Source organism: Squalius cephalus (genome assembly GCF_949319135.1).
Source record: "Squalius cephalus genome assembly, chromosome: 11".
NCBI classification, from domain to species: Eukaryota; Metazoa; Chordata; class Actinopteri; order Cypriniformes; family Leuciscidae; genus Squalius; species Squalius cephalus.
The window spans coordinates 5,661,154-5,680,898 of record NC_137132.1 but is presented as its reverse complement, the minus strand read 5'-3'; the positions used below and the strand labels follow the sequence as shown (position 1 = coordinate 5,680,898).

Sequence of the window (19,745 nt, the reverse complement as noted above, 5' to 3'; positions counted from 1 at the left end):
GTAGTTATATTAGTAAACACCCTGACGCTTCTGAGCTTTATAATGGCAGTGAATTGCATCATTGCATCCATCAGTTTGAAGTTCAAAGAAGCTCATCTATTCATCATAAAAGTGCTCCACAGAAGGTCTTTATTAACCCCCCAGAGCAGTGTGGAGTTTGTTTATGATGGATGGATGCACTTTTATGAGCTTCAAACTGGTAGTTGCAATCTGGCAAACTGCCAATATAAAGCTCAGAAGCGTCAGAGTGTTTATTAATATAACTCAGATTGCATTCGTCTGAAAGAAGAAAGTCATATACACCTAGGATACCTTGAGGGTGTGTAAATCATGGGGAAATTTTCATTTTAAACTGAACTGCTCCTTTAAGTCAACTGATCACTTTTAACAGTGTACCATGTTTCCTACAGATGAACTTACTGTGACTGGAGTTTCCAGTTCAAGCAATGATGCAGTAATGTAGGCAGTCATGGTCACATCATCATTCACCCCACCCTAGAATTTATTAGAAATAAAGGATAAATAAATCAACACACTCAAACCACTGAAGGAAAGTTCATCTAGACAAACTGTGATGTTGGCTTGAGAAAGTCTGAATAAAGACAATAGATAGAGAGATAGAGAGAAGATGACAGACCTTCATTCTGTTGTTGAACAGTGTTCCCTGTTGGATAAAACAGCCGTCTGAATCCCGTCTGCTTATTAACCAATTCTTTGCTCTCTGAATAATTTTTGGATCAATAAATATGTATTTCTGTGCTTTGCCAAAGGACCTCAGCACAAAGGCAGTCAACCTGATGGTGTGGAAGATATAATTAAAAAAATGTCATCAGGTGTTTCAATGAATTCCATCCATCATAAACCTCAAAACAAGTCATTTGAACTAAGACAATTTTTTAAATGTGTAAATTGTGTTTATTATTGTAGATTACCTTGATATTATTTCTGTTAACCTTTAATCACTGTTTGGGGTCAAAATGACCCCAATGGACTTTTCCTTCATTTTTTAAAAGTGTTACCTTCATCGCAGGGGCATGAAACTCTGTGACTTTTCCTAAATAATCTATCTAAACATGCACAAAAAAACTGGGCTTGATTTGGTTGTTCTAAAGGTGTGTAACATTTTTTTTACCATTTAAGGTGTTTGGGGTAAAAAATGAAATCATTCATTGAAAATGACTTTTTTTAATTTTGTTTGTCAAAAAAATTAAAGTAAATCCATTATAAATCTGAAAATTTTTACAAATAAAACAAGGTCTGGTCCTAGAGCATAAATAAAAAGTAGAACGAACTTTCTATCTCATACACACACACACGCACACAAACACACACGTATGTCACTGCAACAGAGAGCATTTTTAAGTGTTTTTAAGTAACACCTTAAGTGTTGTCCTTTTTTAACACTGATTAAAGGTTAAACAAAAGTAATAGTGAAAATATATTTACCATGTATTCCCTTTACCATCACCAAATGTGCTGTATGATCCATCCAAATGCTTGTAGTTCATTTGTCTCTGGTATCCTGTTTAGTGTGATAATGGTTAACACTTCAACAGTTTGTTTGAGTGTTGAATAATGTATAATTTGGTATCAAACCATCTCAGTATTTTCTTGACATGATTTTGTCTCTCACCGCTCTGCAGGAAGCCTGTGGCTCTCTCTCGGATGGCCGAGGTGAGCTGCTCCGTGTTCTCCAGATACTCCAGAATGTAAATATTGGGAGAAAGAAGAGCCATGTTTTGCTCTCCACAGCCGTACGGCATCCGTAATAATCCATGAAGGTTCCTCAGTGCACGACCCAATATGTCGCCTGTAAACCATACACAAATGACACTCACTACATTTTATTTTAAGTCTAAAGCCAATCTCCTCATTTCTGCTCATGTTTGTAAATGTTACCAATGACTGAAACAGAGTATCTGGCTGATCCCTCTATCACATCTTTAGGAAGAGTCAGAGCCACTTCCTCTGAGAGACTGTCACCTATGAACCAGACAGACAGAAACACATCAGTGATCAGCAGAGTAACGCTATAAACATTTTAATTAGGGCTGTCAAATGATTAATCGCGATTAATCGCATCCAAAATAAAAGTTTGTCTTTACATAACATATGTGTGTGTACGGTGTATAATTATTTTCTATATATAAATACACACACATGCATGTATATATTTAAGAATTATTTGTATGTATATACTGTGTATATATATTTATATTATATATAAATAACACATTTTTCTTAAATATATATGCATGTGTGTGTATTTATATATAGAAAATAATTATACTCCATACACACACATATATTATGTAAACACAAACTTTTATTTTGGATGCGATTAATCGCGATTAATCGTTTGACAGCCCTAATTTTAATACCACCTGTGAAGTCCCAATAATAATAATATAATCACAAACAGGAATTATTGTGATTCAAGCACTTTAGAAAAGGGGAGAAAATGGCCACAATTTCCAAATTTGGCACAGCTGAACAACTAAACTACAGTTGTCATGTAAGGCAAATTTAAACTTTCTCAATTGACAAATGTCTGATACATATGAGCATATTTTAGCTCCCTCTATTGGTCCTCAAATTTGTTGTGTCCTCAAAATGTCCTCGATGCAATGTGTACTTATTTTCATGAAGTTGGAGTTTGTGTTTAGAAGACAAAGAGGGTTGCAGCATTATCAGCGCTTGTACACCAAAACATCTGAAATATCTGCAGACTAACCCTTTGGACACAGTAACCAGCTGCGAGTCTCTGTCTTTTCAGTTCCTTCCGCCTGCAGCAGAAATCAATCACATCAACACATCATACACAAGCAGCATTAAGATCATGAGTAAATGATGACGTGTGCTGACCTGTACGAGCAGACTTCGTGTGACCGTGTCAATGCGTCCTCTCTCCGGGACGCTCACAATCTCATTGTCACACACAGTCTGGGACGCCTCTGCCTCTGCACTGACTGTAATATTCAAGACTCCTACAACACAAGACATACGTGAATATACAACTGAGAAACAGACGCGTTTCCATTACCCTTCAAATTGAGCAAACTAAAAATGACAAATTAAGTTCCCCCTTCGTAAACACGTCCATTTCGAAAAAAACATTTTTATGCACGCATGAGGTGGTTTTTCAGGCAATTCGAAAAAGGAATATTTCGCAAACTACAATGGAAACAGATTTTTCACATTTACAGGTGACCTGAACTTATTCTTCACACGATCATTCACAGTTCCTCTGTAGCCACGTTTCCATTATAATTTGTGCAAAACTTTTGCGGTATTTTCTAAATGTCGATAAAACACTTTTGTGAAATTGATGCTGTTCACATTAACCGATGTTATGCGACTAAAACATAATTTTTTCATCTTGCGAGAAGCCAAAAGTTGGTAGGTTTACGTATATCGCAGCCACTGCACTAGCCATTATTTTTAATTGAAGGAGACGTAGGCGTGTTATCCAAGCATTAATGGCAAGGAAAGCCCCTTATAGTTTAAGGAGCGAAATATTTAGCAAAATATTCCTTTTTCGAACAGCCTGAAAAACCACCTCATGCGAGCATGAAGTTTTTGCGAAATTGACGTCTTTCCAATGGGTGTATTTTCAATTTACATTTTCAATTCGTGCAATTTGAAGGGTAATGGAAACACGGTTAAATTGCATGTTTAACATTTACGTTAACATCTTCCCTTGCCAATAATGCTTGGATAACACGTCTACGTCTCCTTCGATTGAAAACAATGGCTAGTGCGGTGGCTGCGATATATGTAAAACTACCAACATCCGTTGCCATGATTTTTGGAATGACGTTAGAGGGAATGACGTTAGAGGGAAACATAATGTTTTAGTCGCATAACATCGGTTAACGGAAAAGCCATCATTTTGCAATAGTTTTTTATCAACATTTAACCCTCTGGGCTTCTTCGGTCAAAAATGACAGAAAACTTGTACGTTTCGATTTTTTATTTTTTTTGCTTCATCGGAATGGGATGACACTTGGTGACTTAGCTGTATTAGCTATCTGAACACACAAAAAAATCATGGACTTGATTCGGATATGTTAAAGGGTCGTAAAAAAAAAGTCACACTTAGCTTCCTCCCGGTCAAAAATGACCGACCATAGGAAATGAATGGAAAATCCGAAAAAATCTGAAAACTCAGAGAAACTTTTGGTGGTACTGAAGAATAACAAATTTTAAGAATCTATTTCAAATATGCTTCCATACAAAAGATCACGGTAAAGAATGTTGTATTTAGCTTTTAACCCTCTGGGGTCGACAAACGCGCCAGCGCGTTTTGCTGGATTTTTTTCACATAGCAGCAACATAAACTTAAAATACGCCGTCATTTATGATCATACAGAAAAAAGAAATATGAAAAAACAATCTGTGATATTTCTACTTTTGTATGTGTCCACTTGCAATCAAATCAAAACATTGTGCTTTTGTAAAATAAAGAAAATAAACAGGGTGTGCGTTCTGCCTCTCCGTCGCGGTGAACTGAACCAAAACTCAGCGAATACTTGTCACACATTTATGAGCCATATATCTTCATAAACATTTAAGTGTGTACTTTTAAATGATCGGATTCAAACAAATATTCTCTGTTTAAGTAATTTGTATAAAACCAACAAGATGTCCAGTTTCTCAAATGCTTGCTAATTATTTTTAATTCGACCACGCCCACGCGCGCAAAAGAGATTCACATGCAAATCTCCACATGGAATGCGAACGCGCTCATTACCTCAAAAAACAAAACACCACACTTCATAAGTCTCTGCTTTTCGTCAAGTTTGGAAGACACGCAGTGAGCTAACATTGGATTTACCTCAGAAGAAGAAGAAGGTGATTTGAAGACAAGATATAAGGTAAGAAATTCTTACTTATTAGTTTATGTTATTGTTGCATAAACTTCACATTGCAGTTGAACTGTTGCTAGATATATGGTGAATATTTAGACCCGTGTTTACTGTTACTGTGTTTGTGGATATCTGCTCAAACGTAGATATGTATAATATGGTAACCATAATGTTTCATATTTTGGAGCGCGCTGTGAGTTTGAATGTATCATATTTTGGAGCGCGCTGTGAGTTTGAATGTATCATATTTTGGAGCGCACGGTGCGTTTGAATGTTTCATATTTTGGAGCGTGCTGTGAGTTTGAATGTATCATATTTTGGAGCGCGCGGTGCGTTTGAATGTTTCATATTTTGGAGCGCGCGGTGCGTTTGAATGTTTCATATTTTGGAGCGTGCTGTGAGTTTGAATGTATCATATTTTGGAGCGCGCGGTGCGTTTGAATGTTTCATATTTTGGAGCGTGCTGTGAGTTTGAATGTTTCATATTTTGGAGCGCGATCGCGTTTGAAAAGCAAAACGCACCAAACATTAGGCTGTTTTTACTATTATCTCATTTCATATCATCATAACGATTACGAATGGAAACATTTGAAGTAACATATGATAATCAATATATTTTTCTCTAGCGTAGTTGTTACTGAAATCTTTTGGAAGATTTATAGGCTGCTATAGGTTATTGCTATTATTATTTTATGCAGCACTGCACGTAGCTTATGCCTACAAGGCACAACAAACCTGGTGTTCATTATATTATATATTGTTGGAAACATTTGTGTGTGTGTGTGTGTGTGTGTGTGTATTCTGTGAATTTTAAAAAGTTTACACTTTTTTTTTTTTTTTCAGTGACCAGATGCCACTGAGTCCTGCTGACGCCAACATTCACATGAGTCTCTGTATATGAACATGGTAAAGTAAAAATCAAACACCTTGGAAATGAAAGGTATGTACAATGTTTTTAGGAATGGCACAAAGGTCTCTGTCTTTGGGTAATTTTTTCAAATATGTGCTTTTTTGTCATTTGTTGTGTATCTTTGGATTATGTGGTGTCGTAAATAAATCCAAACAATCAAACAGCCATTCTTTTTTAAATCTCCTCATTCTTTGTGCAAGGTTGCTCAGAATGATGGGCCCTGATAAGCTCCTAATAGGGCCATTAGGGAGTGTCTTTGTCTTTCTAAGGTGCGAAAACATACATAGTAATGAGGTGATCACGCCTCCCGCATAAAGCTTTTTCACACAAAACACGTCTTACAATTTTTAAATCAATATATTGTCTTATCTGAATGAGCAGTCAGGGTGATTTTCACATTCTTTTGGAGCAAATATTCTAGGCTACGTGATTTTTTTTTTGTATTTTCACAAACCACGCATAAATGTCATTATCTCAAAACTACAAACTTTTACACACATGCTGCTAATATATAATTGTAGCAGAGTTTGTGCTGAATACAGTGTAATTAGACTTTAGCCATGAAAATGTTACAAGTAACAGAAATAAGCACAAATGTCAGAGCATGTCAGAACACCTCCAGGGCCAGAAAACACCACAGACCCCAGAGGGTTAAGGTTAAAATAATGATTCTTCTCAGCAAAGTTGAAATTCCTGTTTTCTCCTTATTGTCTTTAATGGCTCTTGGAGTCCCAGTTTCACTCAGACTGAAGGGATTAGCACACGAATGATTCACTGAGAATCTCATCTTTTGTTCTGCAAATGGCTTTCGGAGCCCAAATGGCTCTTGGAGCCAAAGTCCCAGCTCCAGACATTGAATCGTTAGGCTGATTGGATTAGCAATGCAATAGACTGTTATGCTTATTGAATTAGGATTGGCCAGACCCTCAGTCTAGGGTGTTACCTAAACCTGTTGCATGCTTTGTTTTAATTTGTCTTCACTTTCAAATGTCCCTCCTCCTAAAATGTCTATAAGACACCATGTAAAGCCAATGTACTTTAGACTGTTGGAAGAACTGCAGCCACGTACAGCGAAGTTCTCAATAAAGAATAACTTCTGTTTGAACGCGATCCCAGCGTCTCCTGGTCTCTTCTTTGAAGAAGGAAAAAGTTCCCAACAGTACAAACTACAAATCAGCCACTGTGCAGAAAAAAAGTGCACAGCAATGAAGGGGTGACACTCTAGAACATCAAGAGTGCAAATAAAACATTTTTGGCCTCATTTTAATTGTAATAATATAATGTAAAAAATGAAGTGCCATTTTCTATGATCTGTGAATGTTTCATGAGCTGTATGATGTTTTTGACACATTGCAGTACATTATTTTATTAGATCATGAAAAAAAGAAATTCTATTTCTCAGCAAATAACTCAGCAATACTTAGGATTTTTTCAAAGTGGCTACATTCACTGTAAAGTTCAGACTCTAAGCTTTCAAATGACATAAATTTTGTGTTAATCCAGGCAATATTTTTGAAGCTAGGTGGCGCCCGCGGGCGGTACACTCCGGTTTAGAGCGACTAGTCAGCACTCGTTCAGAGTTGATCGAAGTGGTTAGATGCTTAAAAAGATGAGATTCTAAGGTTTAAGATGATATATATTTTCTGTTATTCCACGTTTGAAAACGATCACGGACGGTTACGGGAATATATATATAACACATTGCAACCTGGAAAGATGAGAGACTTGTTTTTTAGCCAAGTATATATCACTTCGTGAGGAATATCTCATGATCAATGAAATGGATTATGTTGTGTTTGGGCTTTTTGTAATCATGAGAATCTGCCGTCAATAAAGATTTTCGATTTTTTACAATCCATGCATGTTTCATTGAGTTATGATCTGAAATGTCACATCAAAACAACATAGCATCACTGCTACTGCTTCATTGGTGCGCCTAGGTGAAAATTCATGTGTTAGAAGTCCATGAGGAATATCTTTAGATCTGAGTGATGGATTATGGTGAGTTTGGGCTCTTTTTAATCATAACAATCTACTGAAAATAATGATGTGTCATTTTCCACAATTTATGCATGCTTCATTGAGTTATTAGTTAAAACGCGACATAAGTGCTCCATCTACATACAATACTCTGTGGGGGTTCGTGTTACAACTCCATAAGGAATATCTTTAGATCCGAGAGATGGATTATGCTATATTTGGGCTCGTTTTAATCACGAGAGTCTGCTGAAAATAATGATGTGCAATTTTCTACAATCTGTGCATGCTTTATGAAGTTATAAGCGAAAACCAAAAACAAGAGTGCTTCATCAGTATATCTTGGCTAGGTGCATCTGAGGTATTTTTTTGTCTTAGAACGCCATAAGGAATATCTTTAGATTTGATTGATGAAATATATTGAGTTTGGTCTCTTTTTAATCGTGAGCTCCTGCTGTAAATAACGATGTGCGATTTTTCATAATCAATGTATGTTTTATGAAGATACGAGTAAAAAGGCCAAGTCTAAGCTACCTTGCTAGGCTACGTGCGTCTTTGGATTTTTTTTGTGTGTTAGAATTTCATGAGGAATATCTTTAGTTCTGAGTGATGGATTATGTTGAGTTTGGACTCATTTTAATTGTAAGCATCAGCTGTAAATAATGAGGTTTCATTTTCCACAATCGGAGCATGTTTCATGTTACGAGCGGAAATGTGTCTAAAATTCAGCATCTATATATATGGTTTACACATGGGTCTCTTGAGACGCTTCTTTTACAAAACCTCGCTCAAGTTTAGTAAAAAGCCTGAAACAATTATGCTTGTTGTATTCTACTCATTGAGACCTTTCAAATCACATATGACACAGGACTATCTGAGCTGTATGATGCATTTGACATATTGCAGTAGGCCTATGTAGTACAAAAAAGTATTTTATAAATTCTGAAAAAAAATATTTCTCTTTATCAGCAAATAACTCAGCACTACTAAGGAGTTCTTCAAATTGGTTACATTGTAAATTTTAGACTCAAAGCTTTCAAATGACACCTATTTTAAATTGATCAAGGTAACGTTAATATTTTTGAAAAATATGAAGATTATTTTTCTGCAGTCAGGTGGCGCCTGCGTGTGGTACACTCTGTTTTAGAGGGATTACTCAGCATTCTTTAGGAGTTGATCAAAGTGATTAAATGCATTAAAAAGCTGGGATTCTAAGCTTTAGAATGATATCTATTTTGTGTTGTTCCATTTAGTGGTTGCTTAGTTATTTGATTTATTTCTTTCCTAATGGGAATCAAAAAGCCTCTATCTATTTATATAGGGAGCTACAGTGTAGCCTATGGGCGGTTACACGACATTGCACACGTTTTTCTTTTTTTAACACCACTGGATGGCGCTTTTCTCACTTCAAAAAATGGATTTTAAAGGCCTGCACTCTATTTTAATGTGAAATGTTGCATTTATTGAAAAAAAAAAAAAAAAAAAAATCATTTTTTTATATATATATATTAATTCTATTGGAAAAAATAGCTCTTAAAAAAATTATAATTAATGCAAAGTAACATAAAAAACTTAAAATTCTAAATAATAATCAAAAAATATTATGGAACAAAAATATATTAGATTGGTTTTCCTAGGGGAAAAAAAGTAAAATTTTAAGGCTTCGTCCGTTTTTGACTGGGAGGAAGCAACGTGTAACCCATTTACGAAGAAGCCCAGAGGGTTAAATAACATTGCAAAATTTTTGTGCAAATCTGTAATGAAAAGGCGGCTACTGATTCAGACTGGAAAACTCACCAAGAACAGAGGGAGTGAGGATCCATTTAAAGGTTTTTCTTCCATTAGCACATAGACAGGATGAATACTGATCATCAGAGGAGGCTTTGAGAGTGTAGTCTGAGGAAGGAGCTGGAGTCACTTTAACCTGTCAATCAAACACACATGATTAGTGGCATATTTGATATGATTTTATTAGAGTGCGTTTGAAATCTCACCATGATGCACTTGGACAGAAAGTTGAAGACAGTGGCCTTCAGCTCAAAGATCTCTCCGCGGATGATGGAGTAAGGCAGAGAGAGCTCTAGGAAGAAGGGCTGGAAAACTGTCAGCTGAGCAGGAGGAGCCAGACCCAGACCTTCAGAGGACAGGCAGAAGGCCTCCGTCTCCCAAGAGGTGATGGTGTCAGGAACCGTGACAGGAACCTGAGCTGATCCAGAGTCCCTGTGGAGGAATTACAACAATAGGCATATTTGATTCTGACTCAGCCATTTTTCCTGTAATAAATGACAACATTCAGCACACAGATGATGAAAAAACTGGATTAAGAATCTGCAAAGCAAGCAAGGTATTTTCTGTCCTGTGGGCGAGAGGGGAGGAGATGATGTATTAAATATAAGTAATAAGATAAATATGATGTTAAATGTTCTGATTATGCTTTAAATACCCCACTTCAGCAAGTTCCCAGATCCAAGTTTCTGGAAAGACAGTTCGAATCGTCACTGTTGAAGAATGAGTTACATCCTCTGATACTGAGTCATAACACACTGGGGAAAAAAAAGGTGATATTTTGCAGCTTTAAGTGATGTTCAAATAGATACTCTTCTCTAAAATGTGTGTGAGGTCCCTACACTGTACAAAACTGGAAAACAAGTGATATTTTGTAGTTTTAAGTGATATGTATGTTAAGAGTACGTCAAAATGATCTATTCTATATCCAGTCATAAGTAAATAGAAAATGTAAGGTAGATCATTATTTGAACACACATATTTTCACATTATATTAAACGTTTCAGATTATTTAGTTTTAATGTGTTAATTGTATCTTACAAAAGTTATATAGTTTTATAGATGAGTTTATCTTACCAATATTAACACCATACAACATATTTTTGCAAAACAAATAACACGCTCCAGGTGGAGTTAGAAGCTCAGGGTTTTTTCTAAAACCACCTTATTTATGTTGTTCTGTCAGATTATAGTGTCAATTTCACTGAATTTGATCAAAAGAAAGGTTGCCGACGGCAGCTTTAAATATATTTCATAAGCACCAACATATTAAAACATTACAGCTTGGACTGTAATAACAGTACATGTACCTACCCAGCTCACACTCAGGGACTTCCACAAACAAATTTGTTGCCATCTTCAATCCCACTTTCTGCCAAATGGCAATGATGAACCAGAATAAAAGTCATGAAAATACAAATTACTTTTAAATGTCAGTATAATCATGAAGGCTTTTTATGCATTTACTTACACATGTGCAGTATATACTCTCCCAATCATTATCTACTGCACTGCCACACATATAATCCAACTGTTACCTTTAAGGATTCATAAGTGAATCTTTGGATTTGGTTTATCCAAAAACACGTATACAGACACGCGTCATCTTCAACAGTCTCAGGGTAATTTGACCACGATTGCACTGGCAGCAGGCTGAAGATCTGTGATGGGACCATGTTCACACACTATCAGTATGATTTCTAAATAATACATGCATTTCCAAAGAAAATTTATATCCATTTTGGTGAGAAAGAATGAAGATTAATGCTAAATTTCCTGAGATCAAAATGTCAGCTGATGGATCATAGCAGCAATAAGTAAAGTCTGTTATCATTTGATTCCCACTGTAGATTCCCACTATGAAGAGACACATTTAATCAACACTGAATCTTAAAGCATAGACCTTGTCAGCATCCAGACGTTCTCCTGACTTCAGGATCAGGACGCTCTTATCTACAGCCCTGAGGCCACACAGTGAACCAGGCTGAGCTGAGAGCTGGAGAGTGTTTCTCTCACCGGGAACTGCTTTAGCAGGAGAAAACTGCAGAGATACCTGTGACATACAGGGAATAGGATTTATTTTAGAAATGAGTCAGTAATACAGTTTAAAGAGGCTCATTTCTAAAGCTACAATGCACACCTTGTTTTTGAAACACTTTTCAATGTTGAAATCTTTGCTACTAGCCACAACAATTTCACTGGGGAGAAAAACACAGTACGCCAGAATCTGCACTACAGGAGCCAGATCTAGACTAATAGACAGTTTGAACGATATTGAGCCCCTTGCTCCATCAGAAATCTTCACTTCAACCTTCTCATATCCATGATGAACAATCACTCCTCTGGACAAGACCTGAAACAGAAAGATGACACTCTGATAACAAACTGACTAGTGCAGCCAAATAATACTGTTAAACAAAACCATCTCTGTGATAATGTACATACTGCACATGTTCTCACCATATAGACGATGTCAGTTTTGAAGTTTTTAATTGTCTCTCCAACAAAATAATACTTGATGGTGACAGTAAACTCAGAGTCACACTTTAATGGTTGTTCAGTATTCTCTATAATCAGTTCACTTTGTGATGGGGTGTATGAAGAGGCAGGTGGGAAGAGCTTGACTGTTTTTTTATCGAAAGCGATGTGAGGCTCGTTATCGAGGTCGTAATCAAAGATCTCTTGATGGACACTTGCCTAGATTACAAAAAATCTGAAATAACTCATGTAACTAAACTCTTTAGGCATTACAAAAGAAAACGAAGTGAACACAAAATATCTTACTATTAGATCAATATCACTTTTAGAATGACTGGATGTATTAAGAGAGAAGTTGGCCAGTCCATCGCTGTCTGTAGTGAGATTTAGGAGCAGTTTTGGGGACCGTATGTTACCCTCCATAAGATAGACCTTTTTGTTTTGAATTGGTGCACCTTTGACATTTGAGAGTTTTATCTGTTGAAAATAAGATTTTGAAGGAATAAATTACTATATCAATAAAACATATCACTGGTGTTAAACTGAGACAAATGGATTTTAGACTTACTTTTCCTTCAATAACTGATCCATGTTCATATGTTTTGGGCAGGTCAGTAAATGTGACTTCATCGATTTTATAAGTGAGAGATACAGATTCAGATTTTGTCATGGTGATCTCTGTAAATAGTCAAAACACATACATAAATATTTATTCAAATAAAAGTAAATTGAAGAAATGAGAAAATGAGAAATACAAGAAATGTAGGTAACAGAGATCTGACCAAATTGAAGAGCTCACCTGTTCCTTCTTCTGTAACCATTGCCTCAACATGAAGAGAATTCTGCATCACTTGCTTTAGTGTGACGTTAAAAAGGAGTGATGGATCTAAGGTATGGATGGCACAGCCTGTCTTTTTTATCTAATTATAATGAATGAACACAAATATAACTATTAACAGAAGAGTGGTTTAATTAGATAAATGTATTAAAGATAATGTACTGCGTTTCAACTCACATACCTCAATGGTTTCCTCTAAACACACTGGATTTGTGTAGGGCGAATTATTACGGCACACTTTCACCCGTGATTTACCAGGTACAGGCTGTCCGTAAGTGTATCTGTGAAAAAGGTACAAGCAACTGATCTACAGCCCAGGGTTGAGTTAAGCAACTAATATATTAGGATGGGGGGTTAAAGTAAGAAATTGACCCCAAGAGTTAAATAATACAATTAACAATTAAATGAAAGTGTGAATGGAAGAGCACGTTGCTTTTTTAATGCAGGAAATAAAAAGAAACCACTCACTTTCCGCAAACCTCAATTATCAGTTCCTCTTCTTCAACACTTACTTTATTTGGGCTTTTTACAGTAACTTCAAACTTAGGCAAAACTAGAAGTCAGAAGGCAGAAATCAGAGTTATTAGTCCTCAATTTATATATTAAAAATTAAAATACAAACATATTATTGAAACTCTTCCCATGCAAAACTGCAAATTGTCTGTTCACTTTCAAGAGAACTCATGCTGCGTCATAAGTTACGACACTATGGGAACACCTCTGCGTGATTGCGTCTTGAAGCACATGTGAAATCAGTTCAATGGTGTGGCAGAACGTCATAATACGTCTTAATATTTCTCTTGTGGCCCATAAGTAGTGAAAAAATTAGAGAGAAGTATTTCGTTTTAATCAAGTTGTTTTTTAAATGAGGAGTAAGCTAATCTAACTAATCTTTTATTTTCCTCGCAGCTCTTTGGTAATGGGGTGATACGCTATAAAATTTTTGCGGGGAAATCCTCTTCTGATCATCGTCTATCGGCGCATCAGCGCACTGATCATCTGATCAGTGAACGCATCTATCAACTGAGCATCGTCTATCGGCACAACCTGGTACAGGGGTTTTTGTGGGGCCCTCCAGTACAGGGTTCTTCCTTTTGGCTAGCACTGTCAGCTTGCACTTTCAAGAGAGGCGTGGATGTTGCACTGGCTCCTCTGCGACTCCAGGGCATTCGCCTGTTGAATTACATCGACGATTGGTTGATACAAGCTCATTCAGAGCACATGGCGTTTTAACATCGAAATGTTGTCCTCGCTCATATAAAAGAGCAAGGGGTTGAGGTAGAACGCAAAGAAGAGTGTTCTTTCTCCAGTACAGAGATCCACCTTTTTGGGCGTAATGTAGGATTCTGTGATGATGCAGGCATGTTTCTCTCCTGCATACATAATCATCTCAGCATTAAAAGAGCTGAAGCTAGGCCAGTCACGCACTGTCAAACAGTTTCAAAGATTGTAGGCAGCATCAGCCAACATCATACATTTTGGCCTGTTGTAGATGAGACCCCTGCAGTGGTGGCTCAAGACCAGGGGATTTTCCCCGAGGGTCAATCCATTCCACATGATCAAGGTTACAAGAAGATGTCTTTGTTCCTTGACGATGTGGAGGAAACCCTGATTCTTGTGCAAAGGCCCAGTGTTATGACTTACTTGTCATCACATGATACTTATGACAGATACTTCTCTCACGAGTTGGGGAGCGGTCCTGGAGGGCCACTCACCCCAGGGTCTGTGGAAGTGCATTTTCTGATCTACGTGGGACATGTTCTTGTCCATTTAGACAACACATCTGTGGTCGCTTAGGTTGAGACAAGGGCTGAGGCCCGAGGAATGGAGACTTTACCCCGAGGTGGTGAGTCTCCTATGGAGGAGGAAGAGAAGTATAAGAGGACATATTAGTGTCATCCAGCCCCAATAGTGTTGAATATCATTATGCCTGTATGCATTTCCCCGGATCGCTCTGCTTTCGGGAGTTATGGAGAGAGTTTGCCGGGAGGGTGCCCATCTACTGTTGGTGGCTCCTCTTTGGCCAACTCACATCTGGTTTTTGGACTTGATATCCCTCCTCTATGGCTCCCTTAAGGAGATTCCGATCAGGAGGGTCCTTCTGTGTCAGGCTGGGGCTAAATATTTAACCCCCGTCCAGAGGTATGAAAGCTGTGGGTTTGAGTCACAGAGTCATTGACCAACTCATAGAGGCTGGTTTCACAACGGAGGTTTAGACCCAGTTAACCGCCCGGTTGGTACAGTGCTAGTGTGGCAAGATGACCGAGGGCGGAGTCAGGGAAGATGCAAGTTTCTTAAGAAGCTTCTTGTTTATTTTATTTTTTCTTTATATTTTCAAACACGTGAAAAATTTTTACAGTGTCAGGACAATAAAAAAAAAAGCAAAACAAAAACTGTTCATAAAGAAAATAAATAGGCAGTAAGTTGCCAGGCTACGTCTCGTGGGACCCTGCACACTATACAAACCAGCATTACTATGCAACAGTTCTTTCTCTCAGCACAGCCCTGCTTCAACTGAGGCCATGGGGCCTAATACAGCCTTAAAATAGCTGTAGCCCCACCCACTAAATCGCCCTACTGCTAAGAAAACAATTATCCATGAAACCACATGAAAATAATTAAATAATAAATCAAACAAGCAAACAACAAATAAACAAACACATATCCAACATTTCTCCCCCACCAAAATCACATTTGTAAAGAAAAAACCCCTACAAGTAAAAACACAAAAACACCCCTGCAATAATGGTTTCTCCCGCCCATCACCCGCGAAACACCTCTATTTCAACACAGTGGTACATCCCCTCGGCTTCCTCACGCGGAAGCAGGAAGTTGAACCGGAGATCGGGACGGTGGTGGGTTAAATGTGTACATTGTTATAATAACAAAGCTTTTACTAAATAAATAAAAAGTTTGACAGCCAGTGTGGATATTTTCATTACTTGATACCAAAAGACGTTAATACAGATGGGCGACAAAATGTCAATGTATAGTTTGTGTAATATATGCATGGAATCAAGCACAACCATTTGCCATTTAAGAATGCCGGTAGGCCTTTCCCTGCACCTTAAACAACATTGCATGCTAGCTGGTATTTATGGCAAACTGTAGTAAACGATATTGTAAATAGTGCACCCGTAATAGATCAGCAAAACGGCAATGACAGTGAAGGTTAGCGGCGGCGTTCGGCTGGCTGCTGGCTTTGTGAGCACGTCACAGCTCAGCTCGTGACAGCTAGAGTTTCCGCAAGAGCGTTTCTATACAGGATTATCCCCTTCTACACTTAAGGTTTATTTGGCCCTGTTTACCACACTCCTTTGAGTGGTGTATCCTTGAAAAGAGACCCATTAGTATCTCGTTTCCTCAGTGGAACCTTGAGGATTAGGCCTGCAGGCCTTCTGTCCTCCGCCCAGACAAGGAGAAATTAAATATGCTTTGCTTGGTTAGGGCGCTTGATGCTTACGTTCACAGAGCTGCCATGTGGCGTAAATCTGTTCAACTCTTTGAATGCTTTGGGTAGCCCAGAAAGGTGTACCCAGCATCTAAGCAGAGAATGAGTAAGTGAGTTGTCGAGGTTCTGTCTCTTGCTTATGAATTGGCTGGTCAGCCTTCTCCCTTGGCTGTCCGGGCCCATTCTACTAGGAGTGTGGTGGCTTCTAAAGCCTTGCTCTCTGGGGCCTCTCTTCATGACGTATGGGCTGCAGCGGGCTGGTCCTCTCCGCACACATTCGCCAGGTTCTATGACCTCAACCTGGGCACCACCCCTGGCTTCCAGGTGCTTCAGTATTAGTTGCGCTCCAGATATTATTCACACTAGACAAGCACTGGTCAGTATGGCATAGTAGGTATTAACATTCCCATAGTATTGTAACTTACAACGCAAAGCCAGTTCCCTTGAAAGGGAATGCCTCGGTTACGACTGTAACCTCGGTTCCCTGAAGAGGGAACGAGATGTTTCATTGCTCCGCCATAACTTATTTCACTTACTTATTTCATGACTTACTTCAGCCTATCAGAAGCTGACATTGTTTGGTTCAGAAGTGCTTTAATACCTTCCTGGTTGTGATGTCACCCCCCCATGATGTTCTGCCACACCATTGGACTGATTTCACACGTGCTTCAAGACACAATCATGCAAAGGTCCCTCTTCGAGAAACCAAGGTTACAGTCATAATGAGTCTTTTTTATGACTTACCATATTGTTTCACTTCAAAATCACGTGAGATCATCCTGTTACCAATAAAAGCCTTCAGTTTGTACATGCCTTGACGGGCCTCTGGGTTTAATTCATAAGAACGCTGCAAAATCCACCTTGTTGAAGAAACATTTGTCCATTGGCCAATCCGGTTACCTTTACTGTCCTGTTTAATAGCAAAGACACATATCCTGACTATCATTGAAGAAATATATAATTACCTTACTGAAAATACAATAATTGCAAATATAACTGAATTTCAATAGTGTTAATTAGATTTAAAAGGTGTGTTTGTTATGACTGCACAGAAGGTTTTGGTTTTGGTTTTTTACCTCAAGAACCACTGTCCTATACTGTGAAAGAGCAAATAGTAATTAAAGATCAAAAGACAAAAATTTGTTCATTTATTAAACATGTATTCAACAATGCAAGAGATAATAAAGATGCCAGATAAACACATCAGACCTGCTGATCAAGGGGTACAAAGTTTTTATCCATGGTAACAACTCTGAAGTTCACTGTAAAATAGAAATGTGTATTAAAAAACTTCAGCTCTTATGTAAGGGACAATTGCTTACAGTCATATTTCTCTCCTGTAAATTACCAAACTGTGTGTGAACCGTATTAAGTGTCAAATACAGGGCTGACAACTGTATTCTGCTGCTGGGTGAATGTGTCTTTTGAGCCAAATTTAACTAGCTGTCACAGCTGCCTGTTTTAGCCATCATGTTACAAAAATGTCTGACAATTTGGGCTTCAGGGCTTCAGAGTTTTGTCCAAACCCTGTTGATTTCAAATAACCCTGAAGGACCTGATCAGGTACATTTAATAATTAGGGTTAAAGCTAAACTCTGCAGGGCTGTGGGCTCTCCAAGAACACCCCTAATCTATAGTATCCATCCAGATTTCATATAAAATAAAGTCACACAGATACTATTACAGTATTCCTTTATTTCAGTACATCAGCTTGTTGCCTGATCATAGTGTGCTTTATGTGCTACATCAGCTGTGATCAGGGTTTAGATGTCAGTGACACCAGCATTATTTACTGAGCTTTAGCCTTTGAGACATTCACAGCTCACCTGTCTGTCCTGGAGTATAGATGGGTTTATCAGTCTGGATAAAAGTCACAGGATTGTAAGGCTTGAACATGACTTTTCTCTCTTCAGTCGTCCTGAAAGTCTCTCCCTGAAGTTCAACCTTCATTTTCTGCACTGATTCTGCCTTGACCAGAGGAGCCTGATGAGAAATAATTCCCTGTATTCACAACCTGTCACAAAAACTAGATGCATTATGATGAAACATATTTGATAATATTCATTATGTGCATGTTTTGATGGCAGACCTTGAAGTTAAAGCAGCGATGAAACTCTTCCTCAGCTTTCTCCTGCAGCAGTAATGTGCTCTGGACACCATGAACCAGATGAATGTTCATGACAAGGCTTTCATTGGGCTTGAGAAGACTTGCACACAGTTTGGCCTCAGATCCCGACTTAATCACTGCGGGAAACGTCACCATGAAATATCTGTCCAGAGAAAATGATCATACAATATTGCCTGAGTGGTTAGATGTAATAAGAAAAATAAAACATAAACTGGGAGGGAAAATCAATACAGTTAATTTACTATTGATCAATTATATGAAAAGTGTGAATAAAAGAACAAACTGCATAATGAAGTCTAGTGACTTAATTCTTTATTTTTGTATGTTTATTCAGAGCAATATTGCTCTTAAAAATACACTGTCAGTAATTATAAATAATCGTGTGCCTTAAGTTGTCTTTCAAACAGTAAACCTCAACTGTACAACACAGATTTATCCAGATAAATACAGGAGAAATCATCAAGACTTACAAAATGACTATTGGTATATTAATAATTTATCCTCAGCAAAAACTGTTAAAAACTTACGGCCCTGATGTTTGTCCATTGACACAGATCAGGAGGAAAGAGAGCAGAAGGAGCCCTTTCCAACAGCAGCCAATATTCAGAGTCATGATGACGAGCGATCATCCACGGCATGAGATGAACTGGACCGTCTCTTTTAAAGGGACTCTCAGGCTAAAGGAGGTCCTTCAAAACATGTGTATTGATCATCTGATTAATGATTCAACCATATGAAAAAAACCTGCATGGTTCATATACAGCAACCATATATCTTCCTTACTTAAATCGGCCAGAATTACCTTCTGTGTTTCATATAAGGCCAATACATGTCCTATACAAAATCAGACCGATTATGGCCCATTTCATACTAAATAGCACACATACAACTTGTAGGGGATTTTTGCGTTATATATGAATACTGTTAAAAGACATATATGAGTTTTACATGACAAAAGTATGCAAATGTGTATGGTATTAGTAGAAATATATAAAACTCATATAAAATTCATATATAAATCATTTAAAGTTCTTTTATTGAATCATATGCTAGTCAAATTAAAGTCATATAGAATTTATACACGTTTTGTGTCATTTGTTTATATGTTTCATACAGATTTCATGTTTTGATGACCAACATCTGATTCACTTATATGCAGTTGGCAAATTTTTAAAGGGATACTCCACTTTAAAATGAAAATTCTTTCATCATATACTCACCCTCATGTTGTTTCAATCCTTTATTAATTTCTTTCTTCTGCTGAACAGAAAGGAAGATATTTAGAAGAATATCAGTAACCACAGTTCCCT

General features: G+C 37.6%; 1 protein-coding gene across 2 annotated transcripts in view; it reads right to left on the bottom strand.

Moving 5' to 3' along the window:
• The window catches only part of LOC307167535 (alpha-2-macroglobulin-like), a 42,141-nt gene that overhangs the window by 14,831 nt on the left and 7,565 nt on the right, over positions 1 to 19,745 (bottom strand). Inside the window, exons 2-27 of one of the 2 annotated variants that reach the window (XM_079886703.1) lie at positions 18,963 to 19,124; positions 18,397 to 18,577; positions 18,134 to 18,290; positions 17,517 to 17,569; positions 17,384 to 17,404; positions 17,052 to 17,217; positions 13,325 to 13,409; positions 13,038 to 13,137; positions 12,818 to 12,938; positions 12,587 to 12,696; positions 12,325 to 12,495; positions 12,001 to 12,237; positions 11,681 to 11,893; positions 11,444 to 11,593; positions 11,079 to 11,201; positions 10,855 to 10,912; positions 10,199 to 10,298; positions 9,750 to 9,975; positions 9,553 to 9,679; positions 2,866 to 2,987; positions 2,735 to 2,786; positions 1,900 to 1,983; positions 1,634 to 1,810; positions 1,447 to 1,522; positions 638 to 794; positions 421 to 495 (exon numbers count right to left, since the gene is read on the bottom strand). In XM_079886703.1, the coding sequence (XP_079742829.1) occupies positions 421 to 495; positions 638 to 794; positions 1,447 to 1,522; positions 1,634 to 1,810; positions 1,900 to 1,983; positions 2,735 to 2,786; positions 2,866 to 2,987; positions 9,553 to 9,679; positions 9,750 to 9,975; positions 10,199 to 10,298; positions 10,855 to 10,912; positions 11,079 to 11,201; positions 11,444 to 11,593; positions 11,681 to 11,893; positions 12,001 to 12,237; positions 12,325 to 12,495; positions 12,587 to 12,696; positions 12,818 to 12,938; positions 13,038 to 13,137; positions 13,325 to 13,409; positions 17,052 to 17,217; positions 17,384 to 17,404; positions 17,517 to 17,569; positions 18,134 to 18,290; positions 18,397 to 18,577; positions 18,963 to 19,048 (3,228 nt within the window). In that variant the 5' untranslated portion in view covers positions 19,049 to 19,124. The remainder of the gene's footprint in view (positions 1 to 420; positions 496 to 637; positions 795 to 1,446; positions 1,523 to 1,633; positions 1,811 to 1,899; positions 1,984 to 2,734; positions 2,787 to 2,865; positions 2,988 to 9,552; positions 9,680 to 9,749; positions 9,976 to 10,198; positions 10,299 to 10,854; positions 10,913 to 11,078; positions 11,202 to 11,443; positions 11,594 to 11,680; positions 11,894 to 12,000; positions 12,238 to 12,324; positions 12,496 to 12,586; positions 12,697 to 12,817; positions 12,939 to 13,037; positions 13,138 to 13,324; positions 13,410 to 17,051; positions 17,218 to 17,383; positions 17,405 to 17,516; positions 17,570 to 18,133; positions 18,291 to 18,396; positions 18,578 to 18,962; positions 19,125 to 19,745) is intronic. The other variant, XM_079886704.1, reaches the window with a different exon arrangement.